Source organism: Megascapheus bottae, chromosome 9, assembly GCF_031878675.1.
Source record: "Megascapheus bottae isolate mThoBot1 chromosome 9, mThoBot2.hap1, whole genome shotgun sequence".
NCBI classification, from domain to species: Eukaryota; Metazoa; Chordata; class Mammalia; order Rodentia; family Geomyidae; genus Megascapheus; species Megascapheus bottae.
The window spans coordinates 55,623,255-55,635,366 of NC_143517.1; the positions used below are offsets into that span (position 1 = coordinate 55,623,255).

The following is a 12,112-nucleotide window of genomic DNA, read 5'->3' on the forward strand; positions in this document are numbered from 1 at the left end:
TCATACAGGCTGCTTTTTTCCCCCCACCCTGGAGTGTTCTCACCCATTTCTTCTGAGGCTGCGTCTTGACCACTCAGTTCACAGAGTCCACCTCATTTCCTTATAGGCCTCTCAGCTAAGCCTGCCTTAGTGGGTCTCCTTTCTTCTTTGTCTATTCCCTTCACACACTTATTACAAGCTAGTTTATTGTCCTTGTGTCCTTGCTCTGTGTGTGTGTGTGTGTGTGTGTGTGTGTGTTTCAGGCTAGAGTTCAAGTTCCATTATGGCAGGAACCATTCTGTTTTGTTTAACATACTACTTTCAGTGCTTTATCCCACAAATGTCTATCAGTGAGTAAACTATTGACCTCAACATTCAATATTTCCAAGTTGTCCTACTATTCAGACAATGTAAAGAAATATCCATTTAAGAACAACATTGCATTATAGAGCTAAGAGTTTGGCCTAGTGGTAGAATGCTTGCCTAGCATGCATGAAGACCTGGGTTTGGTTCCTCGGTGCCACAGACATAGAAAAAGCTGGAAGTGGTGCTATGATTCAAGTGGTAGAGCTGTATCCTTGAGAAAGCCCAAGGACAGTGCTCAGGTCCTGAGTTCAAGCTCCGGGACTGGCAAAAGAAAAATGCTGCATTACAAACTTGGAGTATTTAGCGGCCAAAACTTATTTTTCCTATATAATCCCAGAAATTTTTTTTTTTGGTTGGTCATGCGACTTGAACTCTGGGTCTGGGCACTGTCTCTGAGCTCTTCAGCTCAAGGCTATTGCTGTACCACTTGAGCCATTTCTGGTTTTCTGGTGGTTAATTGGTATCTCAGGGACTTTGGTACATAAACTGGCTTTGAACTGTGCAATCCTCAGATCTCAGTCTCCGGAGTAGCCAGGTGTGAGCCACCAGTGCCTGGCTCAGCTTTTCTTCTCTCTCTCTCTCTCTCTCTCTCTCTCTCTCTCTCTCTCTCTCTCTCTCTCTCTCTCTCTCTCTCTCTCTCTCTCTCTCTCTCTCTCTCTCTCTCCTTTTTTTGTACTGGGGATCAAACCCAGGATGTTGCACTTGCTAGGCAAGCACTTTGTCACTGAGCTACATCCCAGCCTGCATTTTGTTTTTTTTTTAATAAGTTTCTGAGTGAATGCATATACCCAAAGAGGCAAGAATAAATATATTTGTTATAAAAAAGCCAATGTGAACTGACACATACACCAAAAATACACCAGTATGAGTTGTTGGAAAAACATTTATTGTGAACAATTCAGTGTCAAAAATTTTTTTACAAAAATATGCCACTAGTACAAACAACTATAAAAAATCAGTTTGTCATGCAAGAAAAGTGTGCAAGTAATTTATATAGTACTCAGCTCACACTATTAAATCAACATCTTTGCATGGAATTGGTCTAACCTTATGCTTCTAGTTACAATATGCAATCTACTTTAATGTTTCTTCTCCCAAAAGTACATAAAAGCTTCAAAGCCTAGGTCACAGACTATGTAAGATACACTCTCTTCAGCCAGGGTGATTGGTGTTAAGCTAGGATAAAGATGACACCAAAGCCTTCCATAGAGCAGGCTTGGAGCATTCTGTTTAATAGACGTATGCATCATTAATTAAGTCCTTATCTATACTCAGAGACAAAGTCATGTTCAAACTCTAGTAGTAATGCTGAAATAGATGGAGTTGCAAAAATGTTCCTACTGTTGTTGCAGTCATCTGTTGACTACATGGAGCAGGACCTACACTTAGATTTTTCAGGAAACTGTCCTTTACTGAGTTCTAGTAAACTCAGTAGAGAAAGTCACAAATATCATAGCCTTTTGTTCCTTGCTGCCTGCTGGAAAAAACTCTCTGCTGAATGAAGATGAGGTTTAGAGAAATGAACATTTATTGCAAAGAACCTTACTGGATCTTGTAGCTGACACATACTTAAGACCTGCTTGCTAACCATTACGACCTGTTTCCAGAAAACATGCTTTTGCCCAGCTCTTCATTTTTGTTGCTTTAAATTTTTTTTTTGTCAGTTGTGGGGCTTGAACTCTGGGCTTGGGCACTGTCTCTGAGCTCTTCAGCTCAAGGCAAGTGCTCTACCACTTGAACCATAGCACCACTTCTGGTGGTTAATTGGAAATAAGAGTCTCACAGACTTTTCATGCCTGGGCTGGCTTTGAATTGTGATCCTCAGATCTCAACCTTCTGAGTAGCTAGGATAACAGGTATAAGCCACCATGCCTGCTTTTTTTTCCCCCACCTGGCTTCATTTTTTTTTTAAGGGCCACTTTTGTTATTACGATGTAAGTACCCAAAATAAAATCAATTTTTTCAAAATATATTGCTTACTTAAAAAAAAAAAACGTGTTCTGAGGCAAAGTCTCAGTATGTAGCCCCAGCTGGCCTTGAACTCTGGATCCTCCTGCCTCCCACATGCTGTGATTACAGGTGTGTATCTCCATGCTTAGCCTAGCCTGAGGCTTACTTTCTAGCAAGTCAGTTGCCTTTACCAGAACATTTTTCTCACAACAGAGTCAGAAATCTGTGAAAATGTTAAATGGCTCCTTAATATCTCCAACAAGAACCAGGGGCTTAAACGGTTTGGAAGACTTAATGGCAGGCATTCATCATGAGGTCATTTCTCATGCCTCTCACAGTCAGGATCCTGAGACCAATTACATGGAATATGATGTATCCCCAGCCACACTATAGTGCCTGGGTGGAGATAAACAGTCCAAGCCTTTGAAACCCCTAGGTTTCTGTGGAGTTTTGTTAACTGAGTCCTGAGGAGCGGAGGCTGAGGGCATCTTCTACATGAGCTGCTTAGACCATTCTGTCCAATAACCATTTTTGTTCTAAAGCCTGGGGTAAGAGTTTCCTTCATTTGGAAATCCACAAAGCAGTGAAGAAAACATCTACAAGAAACACCAAGTGGGGCTGGGAGTGTGGCCTAGTGGTAGAGGGCTTGTCTAGCATGCACAAAGCCCTAGGTTCAATTCCTAGGTACCACATACACAGAAAAAGCTGGGAGTGTTGCTGTGGCTCAAGTGGTTAAGTACTACCCTTGAGAAAGGCCAAGGACAGTGCCCAATCCCTGAGTTCAAGCCCCAGGGCTGGCAAAAAAAAAAAGAAAGAAACACCAAGTTTAAAGGAATTATGACCTTGTTTGTTGAAGCCAGCAAGGACTCAGGATATATCAAAGAGTAACATCTCTGCATTTGCCAAGGTGCTCAGAGTGTTTCTGAGATCTGGTTAAATATGGAGAGCTTTCAGGCCAGCATCCAGTCAGAAGAGATGCTTCCCAGACTCAGTTGGAAATAGATTAAAAAAAAAAACCCACAAAACCCAGCAGATGTCAACATAGAAAATAACACATAAAATGACAGTTGAAAAAAATTAACACATAAAATATAGAATGTTCGCATAGCAAGATGTTATTGCCCTATAGCTTGGCAGAAAAAATATAAATTCAGGTGCAAATTTTATAATAAACATTGTATTTAATGCTAAGAAGGATACATAGTTGAACATCTCTTACAATGATTTACTTCCTTGCTCCTTGTAAATCACATCACTTGCTTAGACAAATGAAATTCCAAACTCTCTGCTCCCATAGTAAAAACAACAGAAACAAGGAACGTGTGTTAATAGCAAGCTCCTCATGGATGAGTGCTGTGGTAGAAACAATATACATCTACAGTTTCACGATTGTGTTGAAAATTTGCTGTGTAATGCCATCCATCTATCACCTGTACACTACCTCAATATACACTACCTCAATATGGATTGATCATCATCACTAACCAAGTGTCATCTCACCACCGACACACTGGAGAGGGTTTTATGTTGCAACTTTTGTTCCTTTTTGTTACCTGCTCTCCCATTCAACTGATTGACTCTCTCAAAATAAGTGTTAAATGATGTCATCAAAATGCCATTGGACTTTCTTTTTTAATGGATCATGTTATAAAATGAATGCTTCTAGACTTTACTCATTGTCTTTCCCATAAGTTCTGGATCTTTTTCCCAGGATACTTGAGTTACTACCCTTAGACCTTAACATCAGGATTAACTTTCCTTCCCTGGAAGTCTGGATTATTCCAAATAGACATCAACGTCTAGTTCTGCTTCATAGGGTTCAGGTTGGGGGCTGGAAGGTACAATAGAGTGAACATCCTACCTCGTCTAGCAACTTCTATCCCTTTGTCCTTCCTTGCCTTTCTGTCAAGGATTCTTAGTTTATTATTTTTATTTTTTAGGTCAGGTAGTCCTGGGTGGGTTTGCCAATAGAAATTCTATAGACTATGAATGTCTTAGGAGTAAGAGTCTTCTTTTCAGCTTCCTTTTCTTATATGTAAGGGTCTATCCATAGTTAACAGAAATTATATGGCCTACAGCAGATATTCTGCCTGCTCTACTCTTTCCATTGTCTGCACACAAACCATGTCTAAAGTCCATCATTTCTGTTCCCTTCCCTCTCCTTCTCCACCTGCCATTTCCTTCCTTATTTTCTTTCTCCACTGAAAGAGAACCATGTGTGTTAAGTTTCATCTTGTTCATCCTTCAAACACTTCGTTAATGTCCCATACCACATCCAATAATACCGAAAGACATGAGGAGAATTCGTAGGCACTATCTTGGTGAATAATGCAAAAAGCTGGAATCCCATTTCTCGGGGTGGGAGTCATTTTGCACGATGCAGGTTGTCTGAAGTGTGATGTCCAACCAGGCACATCGCTGATGCTCAGTGAATCTGGGGCTCGGGATTTGGGATGGCAGTCCAAAGTGCACAGTTATTTCTGGGACCACACCCCGTAAAGGGCAAGAGCCGTCCCTCTCCACCTGGTAGGTAAATGTAGAAGGCTATGCACTCCTGACCCTAAAAATGTCACCAAAATCCACATTTCCAGAGGCTTTTTGCAGTAATGGAAGATGCGCCCTTCACCTTTAAGGAATGCTAGATATTTGAGAGGACCTGAATATTGTAAGGAAAAATAGATTTTTATTTTTGCAGTCTAGGACCCTGTATTCTGAATGTTAAAACTGATCTGGGGAGTAAAGCCTTAAAACCAAAAGATCAAAACAAAAACAGAAACACTAAGCTGGGTGTTGGTAATTCTACATACTCTGGAGGCTGAGATCTGAGGATCATGGTTTGAAGTCAGCCAGGAAAGGAAAAGAGTTTGATTGACTCATCTCCAATTAACCACCAAAAAGCCTGAAGTAGAGCTAGGGCTCTAATGGTAGAGCGCTAGCCCTAAGCAAAAAGCTAACTGAAAATGCCAAGGCCCTGAGTTAAAGCCCAAGGCTGGTGGGTGTGCATACACACTCACAGTCATATTTTATTGATGGAATTCTTTCTATACTCTTACAGTATACAATAATAAAAAAGAGATAAGTTCCTTTGGTATAAATTTATTCTGGAAGCTGTGGTGGCCCTTAGTGATTTCATAAAATGTTATTGACAGGGGCTGAACCGCTATCTGTTGCTTGTCTTGTTTCTGTAAGTGCTCAACCATCTTGAACCCACTCCAAGGGTCACCCAAAGGGTGACCACTTCAGGGACTGCTCCTCAACATGAACGTGGACCAGGTGTCTATTTCTGCTTTACTTTTTTGCCAAAGGCACGCAGTGTGGCATCTTTATTTGGCAGGAGTTGGGGTGGGAAGCAAACAACTGCAAATAGATGTACATTGTAGAAAAGGAACATTCTATAAAAAGTAAAAAAATCAAAGCTATGTATGACCCACCCTCTCCCAGAAATTGCTGACAATTAACTCATGAAGTCCTGAGTTTTCCTTCCATCCACAGTGACTGATCTGTTTCTATTTGCCTTGTAAGAACCTGGTATCTGAATGCTTGAATTTTCTTCATCTTAATTCTCTAGCCCTAAAGCAAATTGAAGATGAGATCCTCTCTCTGTTTGGCTAGAAATCCAGGTTTTATTTTCAACCACACTTGCAAAAAGTTCCAGCTCAGTTTGCCTCATTTTGAGGTTGGATCTAAAGTCAATAAGGCTCTAGAGTTCCTCACTCCACTAAAGGCAATGGTGGCTGGCAACATGTTTACTTGGCCAGCATGTAAAATTTGTATTTCAAGCTTCTAGTACTTGGGTTCCAATCAGTTCAGACATCTACTTATCCATGAAGATAGCCAAGGACAAACCTGGAAGTTAACTGGATAAACCTGGAAGTTAAACTAGAAGGAGGAAGTCTTCACATCTACATGGTGCCAGGTTCTATCTTTTCTTTGCCACAACTTTGGCTGAGACTTTCCTTAATTGGATTTCTGTTTCCCTTTAGAGCTATAACAGAAAAGAGGGGCAAAAAGCACAGGTATCTGGAGATTTTTCTAGGACAGCGGGAACTCCAAAGAGGCCCCTGTTTGCCTAAAAAGGAAGTCTGAAACAAGATGAGGGTTGCTTCAAATATCCTTTCTATTTTAAATTACTTTTTTATAGTGGTGAATAAACTTACAAGAAACATAGACACTGCCTACTGGACAATGCGTGCTGTGGAGAGAACACTCTGTGCTTCTTAGAGGTAGACTATTGTGTGGTATCTTTGTAGGATAAGGTCCTTATGCTCATGCAGGGAGTGGCTAGGTGGTACTTCTTTGCCTTTTCAAAATCAAGCCCCAAAATAAAAAGAGTTCTATGTAGTTTTTCTTCTTCTCTTTCACATTGTAAACAGAGTGGTCAATCTTGTAATTTGAGTTTTGCCTTTTTCTTCCCAGGGAATTTATAAAGGAGTTTCCATAAACATCAAGAGAATTCCATTTTTCACAGCTCACAGAATTCTTGCCCTCATGGTCTCGCTGGCAAATTGTTAGAAAAAAAAAGAATTTATTTACACTATTTCTGCTTTTCCATATCAGTTCTGATGTGAAGTTCACATTTAAAAATTCCTAACGGCAACTGCATCTCTTCCTTCCAACGTCCACTCCATGACTTATCGCTGAAATTTCGAGCCAATGTCTAAAATGTACACTATTTACAAATGAAGTGTCCAAACTCCTGGCCATCCAATCAGCAGGGGCCCCTTGTGGAGTGTTGTCATGTTTTGGGATTCAGAATTTGAACAAGTTGATAAAGTCCTGGGGTGAAAGTGAAACAGAGCAGCTCTCTGGATTGTTGGCTGTGCACGGATGATCAGTGCCCTGGAAAGGAGAGTTGGGGTTAGATTTCAGTACTCAGAGGCAGCTCACTAGCTTTTGGCATTAGACATCATGCAATATCAAAACAACAATTCTGTCAAGCGGGCTCCAGCACTGGAAAAGCTCTGAGTTTTCTATTGTGTGTTCCCATGCACCTGGAGATAGGAGACTTTAAAGGTGAATGATTCAGAGAAAGAACAATGAGGGTCTTTGTGTATCTTCCTCCTGTCCAGACACTGAATGTGCTCTACCCACACTTTGAGAGGGGTGGAGACAGGAAAGGGGAGGAAGAGTAGGAATGGATGTAGCCTCCAGTCACTGCACTGCTGACACTTAGGGACTGGCAGGGGGGTCTGTGACTGCCACCTTTGAGACACATACCTTCCAGGAAAGGATGTGGCAGTGTTTGCAAAGCTGCAGGGTATCTCCATATTGCTCTTTCCTTGGATAACATCGTATAAGCTTAAAATACATCTTCTTCCAATCCAGCTGCCCTTTGTCTGACAAAATTAATCGCTTGCGGATCTAGAAATGAAATGAGGAGAAGTAATTGCAGAAGAGTTCCAGAACATGGTTATGGCTTTCTAGATCTTTCCTTTCTTTTTTCTTTTTTTTTGTTGATCGTGGGGCTTGAACTCTGGGCCAGAGGGCTGTTCCTGAGCTCTTCAGCTCAAGGATAGCGCTCCACCACTTGCGCCACAGCCCCGCTCCCAGTCTTCTGGTGGTTAATATGAGTCTCATGGACTTTCATGCTTGGGCTGACTTTGAACCACAATCCTGAGATCTCAGCCTCCGGAGTAGCCAGGATTACAGGAGTGAGCCATGGGCGCCTAGCACTAATTTTCTTTTCTCTTTTCTTTCTCTCTCTCTCTCTCTCCCTCTCCCTCTCTCTCTCCCTCTCCCTCTCTCTCTCTCTTTTTTTTGGCCAGTCCTGGGGCTTGAACTATGGCTTGAAGTATGGCTTAAACTATGGCTGGGGCTTGAAGTTGGCACTATGGCGGAGCTTCTCTTGCTCAAGGCTAGCACTCTACCACTAGAGCCACTGCATAGCACCTCTAGCTTTTTCTGTTTATATGATACTGAGGAATTGAACCCAGGGCTTCATGCATGCTAGGCAAGCACTCTACCACTAAGTCACATTCCTAGCCCTCTTGCTTTTTTTTTCTTAATCTTTATCTTATCATAACAAAGGCAAAAAATATTAAGACATAAATACCTTCTTAGCTCTCCCCACAGTACTATCCAACTCGTTCTTGAAAGAAATAGGTGACTGCGGAACCTACTAGTTATTGCTCCCAAACTGTATTTAGGTGCAGCTTTAAAGAGCAAAGCATCTCCATAACCACCTTCAACCTTTGCTTTAGTTCTGAGTGACTATTTCCCTGGAGATGTAATAAGGGACACTATGGCTCTGTTTTGTCTTTAAGCATTTGTAGATTCATGCAAACTCTCATACCCATACAACTCACACACCTATAGAAAGAAGTTCGAAAAATGAGCTGGATTTAGTACATGTCTGCAATCTCAGATACTCAAGAGGAAGAGATAGGAATGTCACAAAGTCTAAGCAATAAGTTTAGAAAGCTTTATGAAAAAACAAGTGAGGTTGGTGGTGTAAACCTGTCATCTAGTTACTTGGGAAACAGATAAAAGGATCATAGCTCATGGCCAGTCCTGGGTTAAAAAGCATGAAACTCAAAAAAAAATGAGCAAAGCATAAAGGGTTGTGTGGCTATGGTTGTAGAGTGCCTGTTCAGTAAGTGAAGACCTTGAGTTGAAACCCCAGTACCTCCAAAGTAAGGAATAAAAAAAAGTTGGAAAAAGAAAAACCTTCAGGACATTGAGGAAAGGGAATAAGCCTAAACTTGAGATCTGAGGATTCAAATTCACATTTAGGGCCCTTTGTCTCACGGAGAGAGAGCTGCTTCCCTTATCTGCACTTATCACTCATTTGTGGCCTTTGTTTGTTGATCTGTCTAAAGTGGATGCAATAATGCCTGTCTTCCCTGGGTCCTTAGAACAAGAAGATATATCTGTAGCAGAACTTGGATTATAAAGCACCATAAAGGCATATTTTTTTTAAGAAAGGGAAGTATGTCAGTTTATGAACATTTTTGGTGACTTGTAAAATATAATTAGGTAAATATTATTTATCTCATCAAAACAACAAAACTCAAACTCTAAACCTCTCACACTCATTTAGAAGCTCCTTAAGACATCGTGTTCGAGACAAGGCAGGCTCAGCCTGGGTGGCTATCCCTCATGTTAGGGAAGGCAAGGCAGAAGGGGAGGAGGGCAGGCTGCTGCTCCCCTTACCTGCCGCTCTGAGAAGTGGTACTGGCAGAGTTTCTTCCAGAGCAGCCGGTCCTCACTGAGCACGTGCAGATCTGGGGCCACCTGGCCCAGGCTGACCAGGTCCCGTCCGTCGCTCAACCTCTGCAGGATGTTCAGTTGTAAGCATAAAGGCAGGTCAGTGAAGGTGAGGCCTTTGAAGGCAGGCTGCAAGAGCGAAGAGCCGATGGTAAGTTGGGGGGCAGACTTTCCATTCTCCTGGTGACACCCTCCAAGGATGCCATTGGCCTGTGGTCCTCCACATTCAAGCTAGCTTATTGCTCAGGAGTCAGAAGCAATAGCTGTCCCCAACCTCCATACAGAAGTCCTGCTGCAGAGAGCAGCTGGAGTGGCTGGCACTGAATGGTGCCACAGGCCTTTTCCTGTTTCGCAGAGCTCTGTGCTTCTGCTCTGAATGTTTGTTTTAAACAGCACGCACTAAACTCGTGCTTTGTGCAGTGCACTGCTCAATCAGAACATTCACTACCTTCCCAAGTAGCATGGCCTGGAAAAAGTGAGTGTCCCGGCCTGCCACCTCACTACCCCTTGTCACCTTGGGCCCCCTACCCAAGTACACTTGGCCAGCCCCAAACACATCTTCCTACCTTTCACAGTGCCCTTCCTGGGCTTCTTTTCTTTGCCTTAGGACAGGAGTTGTTTTGGCAATTGCCCCCGGCCCCATGCCTGGAACTTTCCTAGATTGCCCAAGATCTTAAATTATTCCCCTCCCCCCGCCACAATATATATCTCTGCTATAGCAGAAGGTCCTGAAAGCAGGGGTTTTTATCTGGTTCTGCTGCTGTGTCCCTAGTGTTCAGAAGAGTTGTAACAGAGCAGACACTTGGCAGATATAGGTGGAGTAAATGAACCCTGAGAATCATTTACAACAGGTTTAAAAAAAGAACAATAACCAAAACATGAGAAAGGGTATCGATGTTTGTGAAGTAATGCACCTTCTATCTGGTGAATATAATGTAACCCTTCTATGAATTACAATAAAATATATATGGAAAAAAGAACAATAATACAAAGACACTGTGCTTGTGTATTTAATATGAATATGTGTACATGAATATTTTTGCATGTATGTGTGTGAATCTCTCTGTGTGTTGTATTTGTGTACATATGTATAAATGTATATTGATGCACATATGTATGCAAGTATGTATATGTAACTATATATGTATGAACATGTGTATTTTTTTTTTTTGTTAGTCCTAGGCTTGAGCTCAGGGCCTGAGCACAGTCCTTGGATTTTCTCAATGCTAGAGCTCTACCACTGGAGCCTCAGCTTTTTTCTATGTATGTGGTACCGAGGAATCAAACCCAGGCCTTCGTGCATGTAGGCAAGCACTCAACCAATAGGCCAAACTCCTGGCCCCTGAACATGTGTATCTTGTTTCTGTGTATATGTGTGGACTAAAGATGTTTAGCTGGATTTTTTGCCAGTTCCAGAACTGGCTTGAACTCAGGGCCAAGGCACCGTCCCCAAGCTTCTTTTGCTCAAAGCTAGTGCTCTACCACTTGAGCCATAGCACTATTTCTGGTTTTTTCTTTGTATGTGCGGCTGGGAATTGAATCCAGGGCTTCATGCATGCTAGGCAAGCACTCTACTACTAAGCTGTATTCCCAGCCCACTTAGCTGTATTTTTTTTTCTTTGCCAGTCCTGGGGCTTTGAACTCAGGGCCTGAGCACTGTCCTTGGACTTTCTCAAGGCTAGAGCTCTACTACTTGAGCCACAGCACCATTTCTGGCTTTTACTATGTATGTGGTACTGAGGAATTGAACCCGGGTCTTTGTGCATGCTGGGCAAGCACTCTACCACTAGGCCAAACTCCCGGCCTAGCTGGATGTTTTGTAACCTCTGAAAGATCACAGAATAAAACTGACACAGGATGAAGAAACATTTCCTTACCCTGGCAATGGGTATTATGTTCCCTCATCAAGCTTTTAGGGAGAAACAGAGAAGAGGAAAGGAAGGACAAACCCTTGGAGGATTTCAGGCTCACTCAGTCCCAATAATTGCCTGCGTCCATGCAAGGCAGGACTGGCCTGCCATGGGAAGGTGGGTGGTGGTACTGGGCCTCGACAGAAGTGGACAGGCGGCAGATCTGGATCCCAGGCATCTTTGGGAAATCACATATATATATTTCCCAAGAAAAAGGACTGGATTTAGAAGGCATCTGCAGTCTCTCCAGTGCTAACAGTTTCAGATTTGGGCCTTCTGTTTCATCAAAGTGACTGTGACCTGACGTTCTGATCTCAGTTCTATTCTAGGTTGTTGGGCTTTAGATTGCTTGTAGTATTCAAGAGCTGGAGTGACTGCAGAAGGCTGTAGACTGTTTATCATCTGTTGCTGATCATGTGAGCTAATAAAACTGCCATGAGATTTTCATTTGGTTTCCAACACTTCAAAGCCTCTACTTTAAAAAAAAATTGGTTAAAATGCCCAGGCCAATTATTACATTAACTTTATTAAAGGCAAATCCACTTGGCAAAGTTCTCTCTGTCAAATTTTCAAACCTGAACTTTTCCAAAATCCTTGCCTAGACCCCATGCCAAACTCTGCTGATAAATGGTTAACTGCTTGTGCATCTTGCTGGTTGGCTATAAACATATAAAATAAAAACTCTTGCTTCTCTAGTGAAG

At 42.2% G+C, this 12,112-nt stretch overlaps 1 protein-coding gene across 1 annotated transcript in view; it reads right to left on the minus strand.

Annotated features, from left to right (window-relative positions):
• Nucleotides 1–3,452: 3,452 nt before the first annotated feature.
• Nucleotides 3,453–12,112, minus strand: part of Fbxo32 (F-box protein 32) — a 41,524-nt gene continuing 32,864 nt past the window's right edge. The window contains exons 7-9 of the mRNA XM_090339348.1: nucleotides 9,448–9,630; nucleotides 7,513–7,656; nucleotides 3,453–7,134 (exon numbers count right to left, since the gene is read on the minus strand). Coding sequence (XP_090195474.1) covers nucleotides 7,045–7,134; nucleotides 7,513–7,656; nucleotides 9,448–9,630 — 417 coding nt within the window. The 3' untranslated portion in view covers nucleotides 3,453–7,044. The remainder of the gene's footprint in view (nucleotides 7,135–7,512; nucleotides 7,657–9,447; nucleotides 9,631–12,112) is intronic.